The sequence below is a fragment of the Urocitellus parryii genome, chromosome 4, assembly GCF_045843805.1.
Source record: "Urocitellus parryii isolate mUroPar1 chromosome 4, mUroPar1.hap1, whole genome shotgun sequence".
Taxonomy (NCBI): domain Eukaryota; kingdom Metazoa; phylum Chordata; class Mammalia; order Rodentia; family Sciuridae; genus Urocitellus; species Urocitellus parryii.
This window is the reverse complement of record NC_135534.1, coordinates 205,581,874-205,599,522: the sequence shown is the minus strand read 5'-3', so window position 1 is coordinate 205,599,522 and position 17,649 is coordinate 205,581,874. Positions and strand designations below refer to the sequence as shown.

The following is a 17,649-nucleotide window of genomic DNA, read 5'->3' as shown; positions in this document are numbered from 1 at the left end:
CCTAGCATGTGTGAGGCCCTGGGTTCGATTCTTAACACCACAACTTTTTAAAAAATTAATAATGGAAACTAGGGGGATGGTATGTGGGAACCCTCTGACCTTCTCAATTTTTCTGTAAACCTAAAACTGTTCTTAAAAACAAAACAAAAAAACACCTAACTATCAGCGGATGTCTACAAAAAACATTTCAGAAGAGGAGGTGCGATGTCCGGGGCTGCCCCTAACAAATACGGCGGCCTCCCGCGCCAGGGGCGGGACTGCCCCAAACAAAGAGGGCGGCCACCGCGGGGCGGAAGCGGAAGCGTGCGGCTGGCGGGTCGCGCGGGTGCAGGGTCGGCGCAGGCTCGCGCAGGGCGGCGCGGGTCCGGGCATGAAGCTGGGCCGGGCCGTGCTGGCCCTGCTGCTCCTGGCGCCGTGGGTGGTGCGGGCGGTGGAGCCCATCAGCCTGGGGCTGGCCCTGGCCGGCGTGCTCACCGGCTACATCTCCTACCCGCGCCTCTACTGCCTCTTCGCCGAGTGCTGCGGCCAGAAGCGGAGCCTGAGCCGGGAGGGTAGGCGCGCCGGGCGGGGGCCGGGGCTGCGGGGGGCTGCAGGTGGCACCGCCGCGGCGGCCGGCCGCACTCTGCTCACGGGCCAGGGACCGGGCCCGGGGGAGCCCGCCGGGAGGCTGGAGCGCCGCCCGCGCGTCCCCGGCCGCGGCCTCGGGTGGGAGGAGCCGGCGGGTTGGTGCTCGGCGGAGCCCGCGGGCCTGCCCTGGCGGACTGGGCCACCTCTCCTGCCCTCCCCCGACTGGCTTTCTTTTTCCCAGCACTGCAGAAGGATCTGGATAAGAAACTCTTTGGACAGCATCTTGCAAAGAAAGTGATTTTAAACGCTGTGTCTGGTTTTCTGAGCAACCCGAGGCCCAAGAAACCTCTCACGCTCTCCTTGCACGGGTGGACCGGCACGGGGAAAAATTTTGTCAGCAAGATCATCGCCGAGAATATTTACGAGGGCGGTCTGAACAGTGACTATGTCCACCTGTTTGTGGCCACGCTGCATTTCCCCCACGCCTCGAACATCACCCTGTATAAGGCAAGGGCAGAAATTTGGAACCCTTCCTGGATGAAGCTGGGTGTGGGGTCTCTACTGTGAGCTTTGGGGGTTCCCTGTTGTAATAAGTGAGCCTGAACACGGCACCACGTGTCAGTTCCCCTTTGAAAGGTGTGGAAGTTAGAGAGGGTTGAAATTCTTGGTCATTACACATCAAAGCTTTGTGGTAGTTTCTGAAACTAGGCCCAGTGATAGTAAGCATAGACATAGGTTTTTATTTATTTATTTATCTAATATCTCATTATTATGACCATCATGACCTATCCCAGTGGCTTATACTTTCTTTGTTCTTTTTTTTTTTTTTTTTTTTTTTAAAGAGAGAGGGAGAGAGATAGAGAGAATTTTAATATTTATTTTGTAGTTTTTGGTGGACACAACATCTTTGTTTGTATGTGGTGCTGAGGATTGAACTCGGGCCACACACATGCCAGGCGAGCGCGCTACCGCTTAAGCCACATCCCCAGCCCCTAGACATAGGTTTTTAGAAATGGAAATGATTAAATCCAGTTTGAAGGTTGTCACATGTCATTCATTTTGTGCAAAGGGAAGCATGTCTAGAGAGGCCTAAGTTTGCTTGAACTTCCCTGCTGCTAAGTGCTTTTACAGTTTAATTCACTGAATAACCAACCACCCAGGCTCTGGCAGTGACACCTAGACTCAAATCTTTTTTTTTTTTTTTTTTAAGAGAGAGAGAATTTTAATATTTATTATTTTTTAGTTATCGGCGGACATAACATCTTGTATGTGGTGCTGAGGATCGAACCCAGGCAGCACGCATGCCAAGCGAGCGTGCTACCGCTTGAGCCACATCCCCAGCCCTAGACTCAAATCTTGACACTCCCTCCTACCAGCTGTGTAGCCTTGGGAAAATCACCTGACCTCTCTGAGAAACAGGGTCTTCATTACATAATGGTGCTTGGGATAATTCAGTGAGCTGTCAGTTATGTAGCATGGTGCCTGGCACTTGAGCTTTAAATAAGTGCTGTTACCTTTTAGGATCCATGTGACAGACCTGCAAAGTAGGCAGAACAGTGAGGTACTTAGCCCTCACCACCTGAACACAACTGCCTAGGGCTCCTGAGATTCTGGACTTCCAGCATTGAAACTGGACAAGTTCTAGGCCAATTGGGATGAGTTGGTTGTCATAGTTAGGATAGGCACCTCCATCTTAACAAATGACTTTGGGCAGGTTGACCTCTCCATGCCTGCATTTTCTTATCTGTCTGAAAGAGAATGCGGTAGTGTTGTCCTGATGGCTTTGAATGGAACGGTAACATGTTGTGCAAATGGTGCTTTGAATAGTGTCTTGCAATGTTTTTTTTGCAGTGCTACAAAAGGAACCCAGGGCCCCGAGCATGTTAGGCCTGTGATCAACTGTCTACATTGGCGTAGCATAGTGAGAACACCTTGGCTGATAGGGGCCAACAGAGCAGGGAGTCCTGTGTAAATAGTGACACAGTGAGCTCAAGCCACTTCAGGTCTCCAGAGGTTCCTGTGTAAGTGAAAGCTAGTTCAGACCTATAGGGCAGGATTGCTGCTTAGATTAGATACACACAGGGAACATTGTAACCACAGTCACAGTAGCCAAGGATAACCCCGGAATAATAGTAAGACCTACAGTGTAACTTCCAGAGTCTTCCTTAGAAAATAAATAGCTCATTTTCCTACCTCACCTGGAGGGGAAAAAATATCTGTGGATTTTATAGAATCATAGCCTAACTTTCTGATAAAAAAGCTTCAAGGTGTCTTGTTCCTTACCTGGAATACCCTGGACTGGGGTGTGGCTCTGTGGTAGAGCCCTTGCCTAACGTGCTCTAGAGCCTGGGTTCCATTCCCAGCACACACAAAAATAAGTACCCAAATGTGTTCACGGGGTATATGGTGAGGCAGATTTCTTTCAGGAATTGTTCCAGAAACTCCGATGTGCTGCCTCACCAGGTGTCCTCTAAGTGCTGGCCTTGGGGTTCAGCTGCTTTCCTGAGGGAGCCTGATCACCACATTTCCATCTATAAGTTGGAGCACTGGCGCTGGCCATGCTGCCGAGTAAGGGTAGAGGTCACTTAGGTTCTCTCTTCCAGAAAGATTGGAGTACACTACACAGCGTGTGTAACTCACTGCCGTTTGGGGACCAAGAACCAGTACCTCACTGTGTTGGCCTGGTCTCCCAGCAGGAGTCATCACTGGGGTGAGGGGCTTGGAGTCAGGCAGGGCTGGGTTCAGATCCTGCTCTGCTACATACTGTATAATCTTGGGCATGTGGGTTAAGCTCCCTCTGCTTCCACATCCTCATCTGTCAGCCAGGTGTGATGGTGCCCCCTCCCTGGGGTGATCGTGAGGAAGAAAGTGCATGTCAGGTTCTTGGTGCAGACCTCCCAAAATGCACCCATGGTTCTCAGCGGTGGAAGTTGTCCCACAGGGCTAGGGTGTGGCTCAGTGGTTGATCACAGGCCTAACAAATGGTTGTTTCCGTTGCGCTTGCTGAGGGCTCTGAATTGGCTTTCCCCTTGCAATCCAGGACCAGTTACAGCTGTGGATCCGAGGCAACGTGAGTGCCTGTGCGAGGTCCATCTTCATCTTTGATGAGATGGACAAGATGCACGCTGGCCTCATAGATGCCATCAAGCCTTTCCTGGACTATTACGATGTGGTGGATGAGGTCTCCTACCAGAAGGCCATCTTCATATTCCTCAGGTGAGGTCCCGGCTGGGACATGCTGAAGGGCTGGGCGAGTGCCCGTGGGCGTCGGGAAGCCCAGTCCCCCCTCACTGCAGCTGTCTTATAGCAATGCTGGAGCAGAGAGGATCACAGATGTGGCTTTGGATTTCTGGAGAAGAGGGAAGCAGAGGGAGGAAATCAAGCTCAAGGACATGGAGCACGCCTTGTCTGTGTCTGTCTTCAACAACAGGAACAGTAAGTGGGCTGTCTGCGCCAACCTTCAGAATCCTGCACCCTTAAGTTAGGAAGCATGAGCGCCTCCATCCCCAGGAGCTGGGTAGAAATCCACTTCTCATTCCCTTCCAAGTCAGAATTCCTAAGGGGAATCTGGTGACAAACTCCAGGTGACTTTTATGAACACTAAAGTTTGAGCAGTACCATTTTCAACAAAGAGGGAAATTGTTGAAATTTTGAAAATTAGTTTTCTTCAGCTAAGTATTTTCTCTGTAGTGGAAAAGAAGAGGAGACCACTGTGGGTGGCTGGTGGGGACGGGGCCCCAGGAGGCCCCTTCCTTTGTCAGCCTCGCTTAGAACTCAGGTCCTGTGTCTGAGAACACGGTGCCAGGGCAGGCCCTCGCCCTGTCCAGCCATAGGCCCCGTTCCCACCTGCACATCGCCTGTAGTCTCAATCCCCTTGGTGAGGAGGTAGCTGTTTTCCCTCTTTGCAGATGAGGACCGTGAAGCACAGCCCATTATGTATCTTTGCTTCCAGAACCGAGCTTTTGACTTCTGGCTCAGCTACCTGTCCTGCCAGTGTCACACAGACCTTTGACCTTGAACTCTGGGGGGTTCAGGCCATGCCAGGGCTGACTCACTGGCTGAAGACTTTCGCAGTGCCCTTTGCGTGGTCACATCTTTACTTGGGTTCTTGAAGAGACAAAACAGAGGGCCTTGGCCTTGAGTTTTTTGGGGGTTTTTGGTACCAGGAATTGAACCTAGGGGCACCTAACCACTGAGCCACATCTCCAAACCCTTTTGGGTATTTTATTAGAGACAGGGTCTTACTGAGTTTCTTAGGGCCTCGCTGGCTTTTGAACTCGCCATCCTGCTGCCTTGGCCTCCCAAGTTGCTGGGATTACAGGCATGCGCCACCACGCCTGGCCCAGAAAGCCTTGTTTGAAACATGGTTGCTAAGAAATTCATACTGGAATTTCAGGAATAGCATGGGGCATTTTATGTGAACTTATGTAAGTGTAATATTACTGAGGAAAGACAAATATTGTGTAGAACGTTAAGAAGTCTCTTTCATGCCAGAAGACGTGAGCGGGCACCACGGGAACTGTGGCCTCCGGTGGTCATGACAAGGCAGTGCTGAGACCACACTGGCAGGCCGCACAGTGGCTGCAGGACAAGCGTGGCCACTGGGCAGACCTGGCTCAGACGCTGTGCACGGGCCTTGGCGGGAGCTGAATGTTCACTGCGCAGCAAGTGGACAGGCATTCTTGCCCTCAGACCTTGTGCTGTGATGATGATAAAGATGGCGGGATGTGTGCATGCGTGTGTGCTCACTCAGTAAATACGCACACACAGACACCCACATCCTCCGCCGCTTGTGGAAAAAAAAAAAAAGAAATGGTTTGTGCTGCTGGGATAAGTTCAAGCCATACTTAGAGAGCCCAGAGGTTTCAGGCAGCATTTGAGCTGACCCGTGGGACTGAGCCATGTGGACAGCTAAGGGACAATATTCCCTTGGGTCTGCAGGTACAGGTCTCTGAGGTAGGCAGGGGCTGGGGTCATGGCAGGAAGGACAGTAGTGAGGCCTGGCCACTTACCCCAAGTGAGGAGAGGACCCGGAGGGTTTTGGCAGGTGATGACATGCCCCCGGTTCTCAAGGGATCCTGGCTGCTGTGGACAACAGATTCTCTGGTGTGGTAGCCATGGAGGTGCTAAGGCCCGGTCAGATTCTGGGTGCAGTTTGAAGGTAAAAGCCAGATTTCCCACAGGATTGCTTGTGGGCATGAGAGAAGTATGAGGCTGAGCAGAAGGAGGGTGGGTCCTGCCACTGGGTGGAGCAGGAGGAGCAGGCTTGTGGGGACCACATGATCAGTGCGTCCTGACTTGTTGGTGTCCCAGCAGGGATGTGGAACAGACGTGGCCCGTCCTAGGGACACTCCAGGGAGCTGTCTGGTTGGGAAGATAGCTCTGGGAGTCAGCAGTGCGTGTCCTTTGTTCCTCTGGAGCTGGGGGTTAAACAGCCCCGGACCGCAGACGTTTTATTATTGTCGGGTGCTGCTGCTGGGGCTGGAACCCAGGGCCTCGCTCGTGCTAGGCAAGGGCTCCACCACTTGCTGCAACCCCAGCCCTTTTTATTTTTTGTGACAGGTCTCTCTAAATTGCCCAAACTGACCTCAAACTTGCAATCCTCCTGCCTCAGCCTCCTGAGGGGCTAGGATTACAGGTGTGCACCACTGCACCTGGCCCAGTAGGTGGTTTTTAAATCACTGGTTCTGCTGGACACCTTCTGGGCCTGTGTGGCCAGGTCCTTGTCATCATTGCTGTGCTCAGAGGTCCCGTTTTTCTCTCTGGGCCCTGCCCAGCCACCCCAGCTGCCTGGTTCACTTCATGGTACCTAGGGATTGGCCCTGTGGGAAAGTGTGTCTCTCCTGGTTGGTCGAGTGTCTCCTCACCCTTAGTGGAAAGCCCTGTGCCAGCAGCATCGCTGGCTGACTGGCTGGCTCTGCTGTCCCCAGGACCCAGCACACACCTGCTGGGTGAGCCATTCCACTTGTTAGTGTGGTTACTTTCTGTGGCCACATTCTCCTCCCCAGCCAGCGGGGCAGATCTACTGAGAACCAGTGGTGTGCGAGGCACTGTTGGGAATGGAAAACTTACACTCCAGTCTTGGCAGAGCTGGCATTAGGGGCAGAGTCACAAGGAATAACCAGCCAAGCAGCGGGGTGTGGAGGATCGTGGGAGTGGTGAGCAGTGGGTGCTGTGTCGTGTGGGAGGGAGTACCCTCTGGATCAAGAGTCCCACGAAGCCAGGTATGGTCGTGTGCACCTGTAATCCCAGGGACTCAGGAGGTTGAGGCAAGAGGATTGCAAGTCGGAGGCCAGCCTCAACAATTTAGACCCTAAGCAACTTAGAAAGACCCTGTCTTAAAATAAAAAGGACTGGGATGTGGCTCAGTGGTTAAGCACCCCTGGGTTCAATCCCTGCTACCAAAAAATAAATAAATAAATAAAAGGTCCCAGGACCCTGGAGGGCTAGGCAGGGGTAGGGAGACCCTCTGGGAGAATGCCTGGCAGAGCAGTGCCCCTGGGTGTGCAGTGTCACATTCGCACTTGGGTGCTTGAGGGGGTCCGGCTTTTGGCTCTGGGATGCTCTGCACCCTTGGGCTGCACTGCAGCAGCAGTGAGTTTCTGCCCTCTGCTAATCCAGATGCCAAAGCTCCAGCAGAGTCCAGGTTTCCAGGACTCACCCGCTCCTGCACCACCTCTGCTGGTCCCAGGGTCCCTGGGACACTGACATTGTGTTGCCAGGCAGAGGTGCTCTGCATCGTCACCCTGCCCCTGCTGTCATAGAAGAGTCACAGCTTGTGGGTGTTCGGGCGACCTCCCAGTGGGTGTGTGCTGGGTGGACGGACTGGCAGGTGGCTGGTGGCAAACAGTATCTTTTCCTGTTTCCCAGGTGGTTTCTGGCACAGCAGTCTGATTGACCGAAACCTCATTGATTATTTTGTCCCCTTCCTGCCCCTGGAATACAAACACCTGAAGATGTGCATCAGGGTCGAGATGCAGGCCCGTGGCTATGAGGTTGACGAGGACATTATCAGCAGAGTGGCTGAAGAGATGACCTTTTTCCCCAAGGAGGAGCGCGTTTTCTCTGACAAGGGCTGCAAGACGGTGCACACCAAGCTGGACTATTACCTCGATGACTGACAGCCCACGCCAGGCTTTGAGAGGAACTCAACACTCAGTCTGCCCCTGCTCCTTTCCAGGGAAGAGGAATCAAATGGATATTTCCAGGAGTGCAGCAGGAATTCTGGGCCTGTTCCCTCCCTGGAAGGCCACAGTGCCCTACCTTAAGAACCCAGATATGGACAGGAGGTGTCTGGAGCCTTCAGAGGAGAAAACTGCAGCTCCCAGCCCACCCACTCCGGGGCTCGTGATTTTTTAAAAATTATGTTTTAATTTCACTTATTTCTGTTTCAAGGAACGATAAATAAGTTTTACTGAAAATGTGATAACTTTATTTAAGATGGTTTTAACATTATGAGAAACTTTTTTCAGATTCTAAGTTTTTGGCTTTGTGTGATTTTTTTCAAATCCTCATCATTACAAACCGTCATGTCTACCGCATTAAGGCTGAGCATGGTCCTTGGCATCTGTTCTGTGGGATGGCAGTACAGGGGACACCAGTGCTATCCCGGGATGACCAGAACCAGCCCCGCCAGGGCCAGGAAGTGTGCAGACAGGAGGAGGAGTACGGCAGAGGACCCAGGCCGGCCCGCGGTAAGCCCGACGTCCTCCTGGGGCTTTCAGCTGGGAGCAGTGGGGACAGTGGGCGCTATGGGGACGAGCTTGGTCATACTGTGTGCACTCGTCAGAACTTGAATCTTTTGAAAGAAACATCCAGAGCCTGGCACACCCACCCGCCATCCCAGGTTGAAGAGGGAGGATCAGAAGTCTGAGGCCAGCCTCAGCAGGAGAGTGAGGCCAGAGGAAACTTAGTGAGGACAGTAGTGAGACCCGCCACGGGAGGAGAGCTGGGATGCAGCTCAGTGTGGCAAAGTGCCCATGACAATCGTGCTGGTGTGATCCCTAGTACCACCCCACCCCAAAAAAGGGAAGAAAAGGACCCTCCAGCTCCCCACTTGCCAGCCCCGCTACGTCTCCAAACGAGCCGCGCTTCCTCTGCTGGTTCTTCAGTTGTGATGGATTTTGCCATATTCTTTCTAAGAACTTCCCTCATGGTCACTAGTTTTGTTATGTTGAATGAGAACTCCCCACATCTAGGAGAGCTTAGCTGCCCCTCTGAGAAGGCCAAGAATAGTGTTATCTATAAATGCTACCATTTTACAACAGAATTTTGAACTTTTGGTTTCTTTTTCTCTGGGTGGTGCTGGGGACGGAGTGCAGTGCCTCACATGTCCAAGGCGAGGGTTCTCTGACTGAGCCATGTCCCAGCCTCGCATAGTTTGCGGATACATGCGAGTGTACTGGAGCTCACACGTGCTCACCGCTGAGCCACACCTGCAGCCTTCTGAGTATGGTTTATAAAGGAAAACCCTTCACCAGAGGCCTGTGCGTGTAGGCTGAGTAAAGATGTAGGTAGCAAGGCAGTTCTGGTGGGAAGGAAGTGCAGTCTGACCTTCACCAAGCTGCCAGGGCAGTGCACTTCAAGGGCAGGACTCACGGAGCTCCTGGCACCCAGCCGTGATGCTCCGGTCCAGCTGAGGTGTCAGGCAGGAGCGCAGGGCTCCAGGAGACATATTGTGCAGCGCAGCTCGCATGCCTACAGAGGGGCAGTGCTCCCCAGGAAGGGTCCAGCAGGCTTAGAAGATGGCTGGAGGGGCCAAGGTGCTCAACAGCAGAGCTGTGCTCATGTTCAAGCCCTGTGTTCAGTTCCTGGCATAAAGACGATGCTGGCCTGGCTGCTGGGCTGCTGTGGGAGCCCCTGTCTTACGGCTACCTTTGCCTGTTTCTAGGGTGGCCCAGTCTCCCTAGCATGGTTCAAGTGTCCTTAGCAGTCACAGATGAGCTCTGATCATCTCTCTGAAGATGGCAGCCCTGGCACCTGTAAGGCTGTAAATAGGAAAAAGAAGTCCTCTGACATCATTTTGCAAAGTTCAGTCTCAGTAGATGAAGCAGTTTAGGGTGGAACAGAGACTGCCTTAGGCCAGACCAAGGAAATAAGTCTCCTGCCAGTTGAGCACCTTCAACTGAGAAATGGAGGGAGGGGGCAGGGCCATGAAGAGGGGTGTGAGGGCTGGGGATGTGGCTCAAGCGGTAGCGCGCTAGCCTGGCATGCGTGCGGCCCGGGTTCAATCCTCAGCACCACATACCAACAAAGATGTTGTGTCCACCGAAAACTAACAAAAAATATTAAAAATTCTCTCTCACCTTTTTTAATAATTTTTTTGAGATTTTTTTTTTTAAAGAAAGTGAGAGAGAGTGAGAAAGAGGGAGAGAGAGAGAGAACTTTAATATTTATTTTTCAGTATTTGGCGGACACAGCATGTCTGTATGTGGTGCTGAGGATCGAACCCGGGCCGCACGCATGCCAGGCAAGTGCGCTACCACTTGAGCCACATCCCCAGCCTCTCACCTTTTTTTTTTTTTTTTTTTTTTTTTAAAAAGAGGGGTGTGAACTTTCTAGAAACTTTCCAGTCCTGGGAAGAGTCCATGTTATGACCTCAGTGACAAGATCACTGCCAGGTTAAGTGTGGTTAAGGTAAGAGTGACAACCAGGTTCTTGTTGTGTCCTAGTTTTGGGTGGGAAGAACCAGCAGAGCCAGTTTCCTCACCTGAGTTAGGGTCCTGGGGCTTCAACTTTTCCTTCCTGCCATCAGCCTCAGGAGGATGGATTTTCTAGCGTGAAGCCCACCTGGGTCCCAGGGAGCTAACTCTGGGGATAGCCACCTTTGAGACAAATCTTGGCTGTGAGATGCAGGCTGCCAACCCCCCACACCTGGGGTAAGGTGTGTCTAACCTGAGATGTTGAAAACCTTTATTCTGCGCTTTGCCTCCACATAAAATAGGGGTAAGAAGAAAAAGTGACATCTCACAACATAGTATTTAGTTTTTATTATTTTCTATTCACTAGTCAATTCAAGGTCTTGTCCATATCTCATGAGAGGCTGGGCTTTTCCAAATCAGCAACCACAGTCCAAAGGTGGCCCACATGTGTGGAATTTATTGCATCACTGTAAATAGGAAACCTTGTCTCCTCCAGACTACAGGCCCAAAAGGTTATAAAAGAAAGGTAACTTAGCTCCAATGTAAGAACACGTCCTGAAACTCAGGAGCCTCACCTTGGCATCTTCATTTATTGGGTGGTGCTGGGGAGAGAACTCAGGGCCTCATGCATGAGAGGCCAGCACTCTACCCAAGCCACGTCCCCAGCCCACAGAGGTGTTTGGGGGTGTTTTTAGATATTTTTTTAGTTGTCATTTTATCTCTTATGTGGTGCTGAGGATTGAAACCAGCACTTCCCACACGCTAGGCGAGGGCACTCTACTGCTGAGCCACGACCCCAGCAGGCATTTCCGCATTGCAGACTTTTCATTCTTGCACATTTCATACATATAAAAATGTTACCCAGTGTCTCAATCACGTGTCTAGTTACATCACAGCTGTGGGTCAGGCAGAAGGATTCTGCTGGCTGGAATCTGACTCTATTTTCCAGTGATCAGGGCCATCCAGCCTGGCACTGCCATGCAGGGGTCAGCATCAGATGACACCAGACCAGCCACCACTCAGATGACCTTCTTTGATCTTCAATTGTGACCATATCGTACCTTGTACTTAACAATAAAAACTCATACTACTTCCCTAGCACAAAAAATAAAAATAAAAAACCCCATACTACTTAAAAGTACCTGAGAATAAGCAATTATTCCATTTTATGTCGTTCCCAGGTTTTAAAAATATACCTATCTTTTTCTGGGGTGGGTACAGGGATTGAACTCAGGGGCACTCAACCACTGAGCCACATACCCAGCCCTATTTTGTGTTTAAATAAAAAAAAAAATTTGTGTTTAAAAAGACCGGGTCTCACTGAATTGCTTAGCGCCTCACCATTGCCAAGGCTGGTTTTGAACTCGTGATCCTCCAGCCTCAGCCTCCCAAACCGCTGGGATTATAGGCGTGCACCACGGAGCCCGGCAAAATACACTTATGTTTAAGGAAGCGCTTAAGCATTTTGCTCCCTCCACAATCAGGCTCTGTAGGCCCGCACAGCCCAGAGCACCCGCCGGTCCTGCTGAGCTGCACATGACTCACATGTGAAGTGTAACAGGCAAATGTAGCATGATGGGGCTGGGGAAACCTGGTAGTGGAGGACATGGTATAAGGAGCTGGCAGGCTCACCAGGCTGACAGTGGGAATTCCAAGGCCAGGGCCAGACCCAAGGGACTCTGGATCCTGGTCTGCTTACAGGGCCTGGGTGCACCTTCACCCTTAGGATGACAGTCCAGCCCTGGGCAAGAGTAGCCGGTGTGCAGGGCCACATCCTCCTCGCCAACACCACCTGCACCTGCAGGGCCACTGACGTTAACTAAAAATACTACCAGCCAGTGAATGTACTCTGTGCAAAGAAAAAGCAGAGCAAGACGACTTTGGCATGTGAAAACCTGATGCTCCCAACTGTAGCAGGGTCCCTGGGGTCCTTGGTCAAAGCACTGGCTTGAGAGGCTGGGCCGTGAGTCACCCACCAATGACCTCACGCACAGCTGTTTGTAGGCACTTCCGTGAAGGTTAATAACTGTGCATATAAGGATTCTAAAAGCTCACATTCAATTGCAAGGAACAGCTGAACTGCCATTATGTCGCACGCAGGACAGATTAGTGTCTTTTCAATAGTTAACTCTTAGAAACTTCTAGATCCCAAGTTCACAGGTGCAAATATGCAGAACCCTGAAGAGGTCTTCAAAGTGCTTCTGAAGGACAAGGTCCAGGTGTGGGTAAGCGCTCAGTGGAAATCTAGTCGGGACTGAACGGTCTTGCAGCCCTTGTCTGAATAGATTTTCTCATCTTTGGGGAAAAACGTCATTTCCTCTGCCACCCTGGTGACAATGTCTTCATCTACATCAGCACCACGGGCCCGCATCTCTGCCCGCACACACATCTTCACGTGTCTGTACTCCAAGGGCAGGAAGGGGACGAAGTAGTCGATGAGGTTTCTGTCTATCAGCCCACTGCGCCACAGGCCACCTGCAGAACAACACAGAGCTGTCTCCTGCCTGTCACTGCCACCTGGTCGAACTCCACACCTGATCTCAGCCTGCAGCATGTTCTTCACGTCTTCACTCCTGGCAAGTCTGTCAGGTGTGCAACCCCTGCTAAGGCCCTAGGGAACCCCACAGCAGCAGAGCCCCTAGCAAGTAGGCTCTGGGGCTCTGTAAAGACTCAGCAGAACAGACAGCACCTGCTGGCTCCTCGCCCTGGGGACTCACTGTGTTTATTGTTGAAGACTCCGACAGACAGCACAGGTTCCAGGTCCTTCAGCTGGATATCTTCCCTCTTTCTTCCTGCCCTCCAAAAGTCCAGAGCTGTCTTAGTTATGAGGTCCCCACCTGCATTGCTGGGTTGGCCAGGAAATAGATCAAATCACATATCAAGACTTCTGTGTTTCATCAGGAAATGAACCTGCTCCAGGGTTTACTTATTTTTCTGGTGCTAGGAATGGAATATAGGCCTCAAGCATGCTAAGCATGCTATGCCACTGAACTCCGCCCCAGCCCTAAGCTTCAGCCTTTCTTGGGGTGCTAGCAGTTGAACTCAGGGTCTCATGCATGCTTGGCAAGTACTCTACCACCAACCTACACATCTAGTCCCTGAAGCTTTCTTCTTAGACCAAATTTACTAAATGCTACTATACACAAAAGAAACTGCCCTCAAGGAACTTAAAATTTGTTTCTGTTTTGTTTTGCATACTGAAGATTAAACCCGGGGATGTTCTGAGCTACACTCCCAACCCTTTTTAAATTTTATTTTGAGATAGGGTCTTGCAAAGTTGCTGAGGCTCACCTCAAACTTTCAATCCTCCTGCTTCAGCCTGCAGAGTCACTGGGATTTTAGGCATGCACCATTTGTTTCCTTTTTATTACTATTATTAGTGATTAATTTATTTATTTTGGTATGGGGATTGAACCTAGAAGCATTTTGTCACTGACCCACCCCCCACCAATCTTGGTACTGGGGATTTAACCCAGGGGCACTTAAGCACCTAGCCACATCCCCAGCTGTTTTTTAAATATTTTACTTAAAGTCAGGGTCTCGCTGAGTTGCTCAGAGCCTCACTAAGTTGCTGACACTGGCTTTGAATCCATAATCCTCCTGCTTATCCTCCCGAGCCAGGCCATCCCCAGCCCTTTTTCTTATCTTTTTATTTTTACGGTTAATTATTTTCAGAACATAATTTTAATAATAAATACCTCCACACATTTAGGAAGCTCCTCTAGGATCCCGGTGCCTTGCTCTTCTCACTACACCCCTCCCCTATTCGGGCCAAGGGCCCCACAAGGCTCTCCACCCACATCCATGGGCTCACCTACACCTCCTCCTCCCCCTCCCCCATGCACTGCCCCACCCTGTGGTCCCCTATCGCCTCTCCAGCCAGAGCACCCACCTCCAGACCACCCCTGCACACTGGCTTCCCCACCTGTGGCCCTCCTCACTGCTCCAGGCTGGGGCACCAGGGGAAAACAGTCCATGAAGGCCACCAGAAGAGCTGTGGAAGCCCAGTGGCCACTATGGCAGGGCCAAGTATAACCTGGGCACCATGGAGAGGATGGCGACTCCGCCTCCCAGGAGGGCAGCAAGGACAAGGACAGGAGCAGCGGAAGCCCTGGGATTATATGCAGTCTTCTTTTTTATTTTGAGACAGTTTTGCTAAGTTGCTTAGAGCCTTGCTGATTTACTGCGGCTGGCCTTTAACTTGTGACCCACCTGCCTCAGCCATGCGAGTTGCCAAGACCAAAGGTGTGCACCACTGCCCAACACCATCTATGTCTTCATAGCTTTCTGGGATCATGCTGTGGTTTTATAACCCTCTGAGACAACACACAGTTCCAAATTGTCTGTTATCAGCAATTATTTCCTCAGCTCATTCACCCTTGCCCATTCTATGCCATGCTGATTACTGGTAACCAAAAAGTAAAAGTAACCTTTACCCGGCTAGCACTTCTGTCCCTGATAAACAAAATGCAGGTGGTCACAGGACCTCATTCTAGCACTGGGAGAATGGAGGACTCATGTGTCCCTGAGAAACCACTGCTGGCTGACCTGAGAAAGATGAAGATGGCTTTGCAGTAGGACACCCCGTCCACCTGCTCGTAGTAGTCTAGGAAGGGCTTGATGGCATCGATGATCCCGGGGTGCAACTTGTCCATCTCGTCAAATATGAAAACCGAGCTGGCGCAGGCACTCACGTTTCCACGGATCCACTTCTGTAGCTGCTCCTAGACAGACCATGAAAGAGGTGGCAGAGGCTCAAAGGCCACACCCAGGGAGCCCAAGCACTACCCTGTTCCTCTGCTCTAAAGGACCAAGGAAGGGGTTCCTGGGGCTGTCACCTTTTTCAAACCATCAGAAGTGTAAAGGGTAGGGGGGCGCCTGGGGTTGTGGCTCAGTAGAGCGCTCGCCTAGCACGTGCGAGGCCTTGGGATTGATCTCAGCACTACAAGAAATAAATAAATAAATAAAATAAAGGTATTGTGTCCAACTACAACTAAAAAATAAATATTAAAAAAAATAAACTATTGGGCCAGGGCTGTGGCTCAGCGGTTGAGCACTTGCCTCCCATGTGTGAGGCACTAAGTTCGATCCTCGGCACCACATACAAAAAATAAATAAAAGATACCATGTTCATTTACAACTAATAAAATATTTAAATAAAAAATAAATTATTTATGTTAAAAAAAAGTGTAAACGGGCACAAAGATAAATGCTGAATTGCAAAGACATTTTTCCTACCTCAAATGTAATGCTTTGACTTCTTAAGGGTCTAAGAGGTAGAAGACATAGGAATATTTATCCTTCCTGCTGACCACCCCATAGTTTTCACCTCACATTTGAACAAACCTCCAGTCAATATTGCCACATACACTGAGGAATAAGGCTGTTTAGTCTTAGATTAAGACCAAGACCCCAGACGAAAGCAAAGAACTGACCTAGATGACATTTCATGAAAAGTCTGTCCCTATGCTGCTGGCTTTTTTTTTCCTTGTGGTGCTAAGGATAAAGCCCAAGGCTCCTGGCACACTAGGCAAGTGCCCTACCACTGCTCCTCACCCCCAGCCTCGAGGCTTTTCTTGAAACAAAAACACCCCAGCAACAAGTTCTCAAACCCAAAACGTGAAAGAACTTGACCATGAACGCCCCCCAAGATACCCCTTCATCTATTTTGCCACGTTTCAAGAGATTTACAATACAATTTGAAAACAAGAAAATTATTTCTTCCTTTTGGCAATCTTCCCTGTCTTAAGGGCTTGAGTGGAAAATACTTTCACTTCCTAGTTCAGTTAAGTTTCTATTTCCCATTTTACTTGGCTCCTAACAGCAGGAATATTAACCTTAATAATGACACATTCATTTAGAAAACATTTAACACCTTAAATGTGGAAAGAATATCTCAGAGAAACACTCATGAGGCTTTCTTTGAGCCAAGACAAGGACTTGAAGGTCGGGAGAAACAAGGTATAAAAACCATTTAAGAGGGGAAAAAAAATCCTCTAGTCTACCTTGCAAAATGCAGGGGTACAGCTGAGGCCCCTGGGGGGACAGGGAGCATTAAAGGAGGCCAGGGCCATGCTAGCCATTGAGACTGTGCACTCACTGTAGAGGGTAGCTAGCAGGTAAAGTGGGAGCTGGGAGGTTTGAGTTTAAGCTTTTTTGGGCCCAAAGGCCACAAATATTTTGAGGAGCAAGTCACCTTGCCTCTCTTGGCTCCATCTTTTAATGGGAATTACATCACCTACTCTGCTGGACTTCTAAGGAGAGATTTACAGGAGATATTCCTAACCCCCTGGACTACATGGAGCCTTAACTCTGGGGCTGTTGCGATGCAAAGACAAGAGGAGGCCAGAGTTAGCAGGCAGGTCACCCAGGCCACTCTGAGCACCCTGCGAGAAGGTAAGGGTGGGTTCTCTTACTTGGTACAGTTTAATCTTCTGCTCATGAGGGAAGTGCAGAGTTGATACAAACAGGTGGACAAAGTTGCTCTTCAGGCCTTTTGGGTGAAGATTTTCAGCCACAATTTGACTGACAAAATTCTTGCCTGTGCCAGCCCAGCCGTGCAAGGACAGGGTCAGTGGTTTCTTGGGGTTTTTGTTGTTCTTGAAGCCAGTCAGCGCCTTGAGAATCACTTCCGTGGCCAGATGCTGTCCAAACAGCTTCTGCTCCAAATCCAACTTGAGGGCTGCGGGAGCCAGGCCCCGGACAGAGAGAAAAACACACGTTAAAAACGCATCAGAGAAGCGGCACTTTCCCAGCTGACCAAAGCGAGAGGCAGGCTCAGCGAGCGATCCGGCAGCACCCGGGAGCCAAGGCTGAGGCTGACCCGCAGGGGCTGGAGCCAAGTGATGCCACCGCCGAGGAAGTGCATTAGGTGGCGGTTCTGCTTAACCCTACGCGTCTGACCAGGAAGCTAGATGGCCTCTTTCATCCAAGGTCGGACCACCTCCCGGCCGAGCTGCAGGCTACTCTTCCGCCATCCCCGCGGGCTTCCAGGCGGCGCGGCGCGGCAGGCGCGGCTGGCAGGGCTGCGGGGCTGCGGGGGCGCCGGGGCGGCCGCGCGTCGCGCGTCGCGCGCCGCTCGGAGCCGGGGCCGTGGGCCGCGGCAGGTGAGGGGCCGCGGCAGGTCCGGGGGCCGCGGCGCGCTGTCGCAGGCCGCTTCCAGCAGGGCCATCGCCCGCCCCGCCGAAGCACGTACCCGAGGCGTTGAGCGGCTGCTCGTCGCGGCAGCACTCGGCGAAGCGGCAGTACAGGTCCTGGTAGGAGAGGTAGCCCGTGAGGGCCGACACGGCCCCGATGGCCAGGCCCACGGTGAGGGGCTCGAACGCCGACGCCGCGTGGGCGGACAGCAGCAGCCACAGCGCCGCGGCGCCCGCAAGCCGCCCCGCCAGTCGCATCACCAGCCTCGAACCTCAGCCTCCGTGCTGGGCTCGGCCGGCCCACC

The 17,649-nt window shown here is 51.5% G+C and overlaps 2 protein-coding genes across 2 annotated transcripts; one reads left to right on the top strand and one right to left on the bottom strand.

Moving 5' to 3' along the window:
* The first annotated feature begins 315 nt into the window (after positions 1–315).
* On the top strand, positions 316–9,738 carry Tor1a (torsin family 1 member A). The gene is made up of 5 exons (XM_026386548.2): positions 316–551; positions 809–1,074; positions 3,608–3,783; positions 3,875–4,002; positions 7,438–9,738. Exons 1-5 carry the CDS (start codon positions 371–373, stop codon positions 7,686–7,688), a joined length of 1,002 nt encoding a protein of 333 aa, XP_026242333.1. The 5' UTR covers positions 316–370; the 3' UTR covers positions 7,689–9,738.
* A 1,686-nt stretch (positions 9,739–11,424) lies between these two features.
* Tor1b (torsin family 1 member B) lies at positions 11,425–17,649 on the bottom strand. The gene is made up of 5 exons (XM_026386374.2): positions 17,404–17,649; positions 16,625–16,890; positions 14,757–14,932; positions 12,926–13,053; positions 11,425–12,683 (listed from the first exon to the last, which is right to left on the bottom strand). Exons 1-5 carry the CDS (start codon positions 17,600–17,602, stop codon positions 12,442–12,444), a joined length of 1,011 nt encoding a protein of 336 aa, XP_026242159.2. The 5' UTR covers positions 17,603–17,649; the 3' UTR covers positions 11,425–12,441.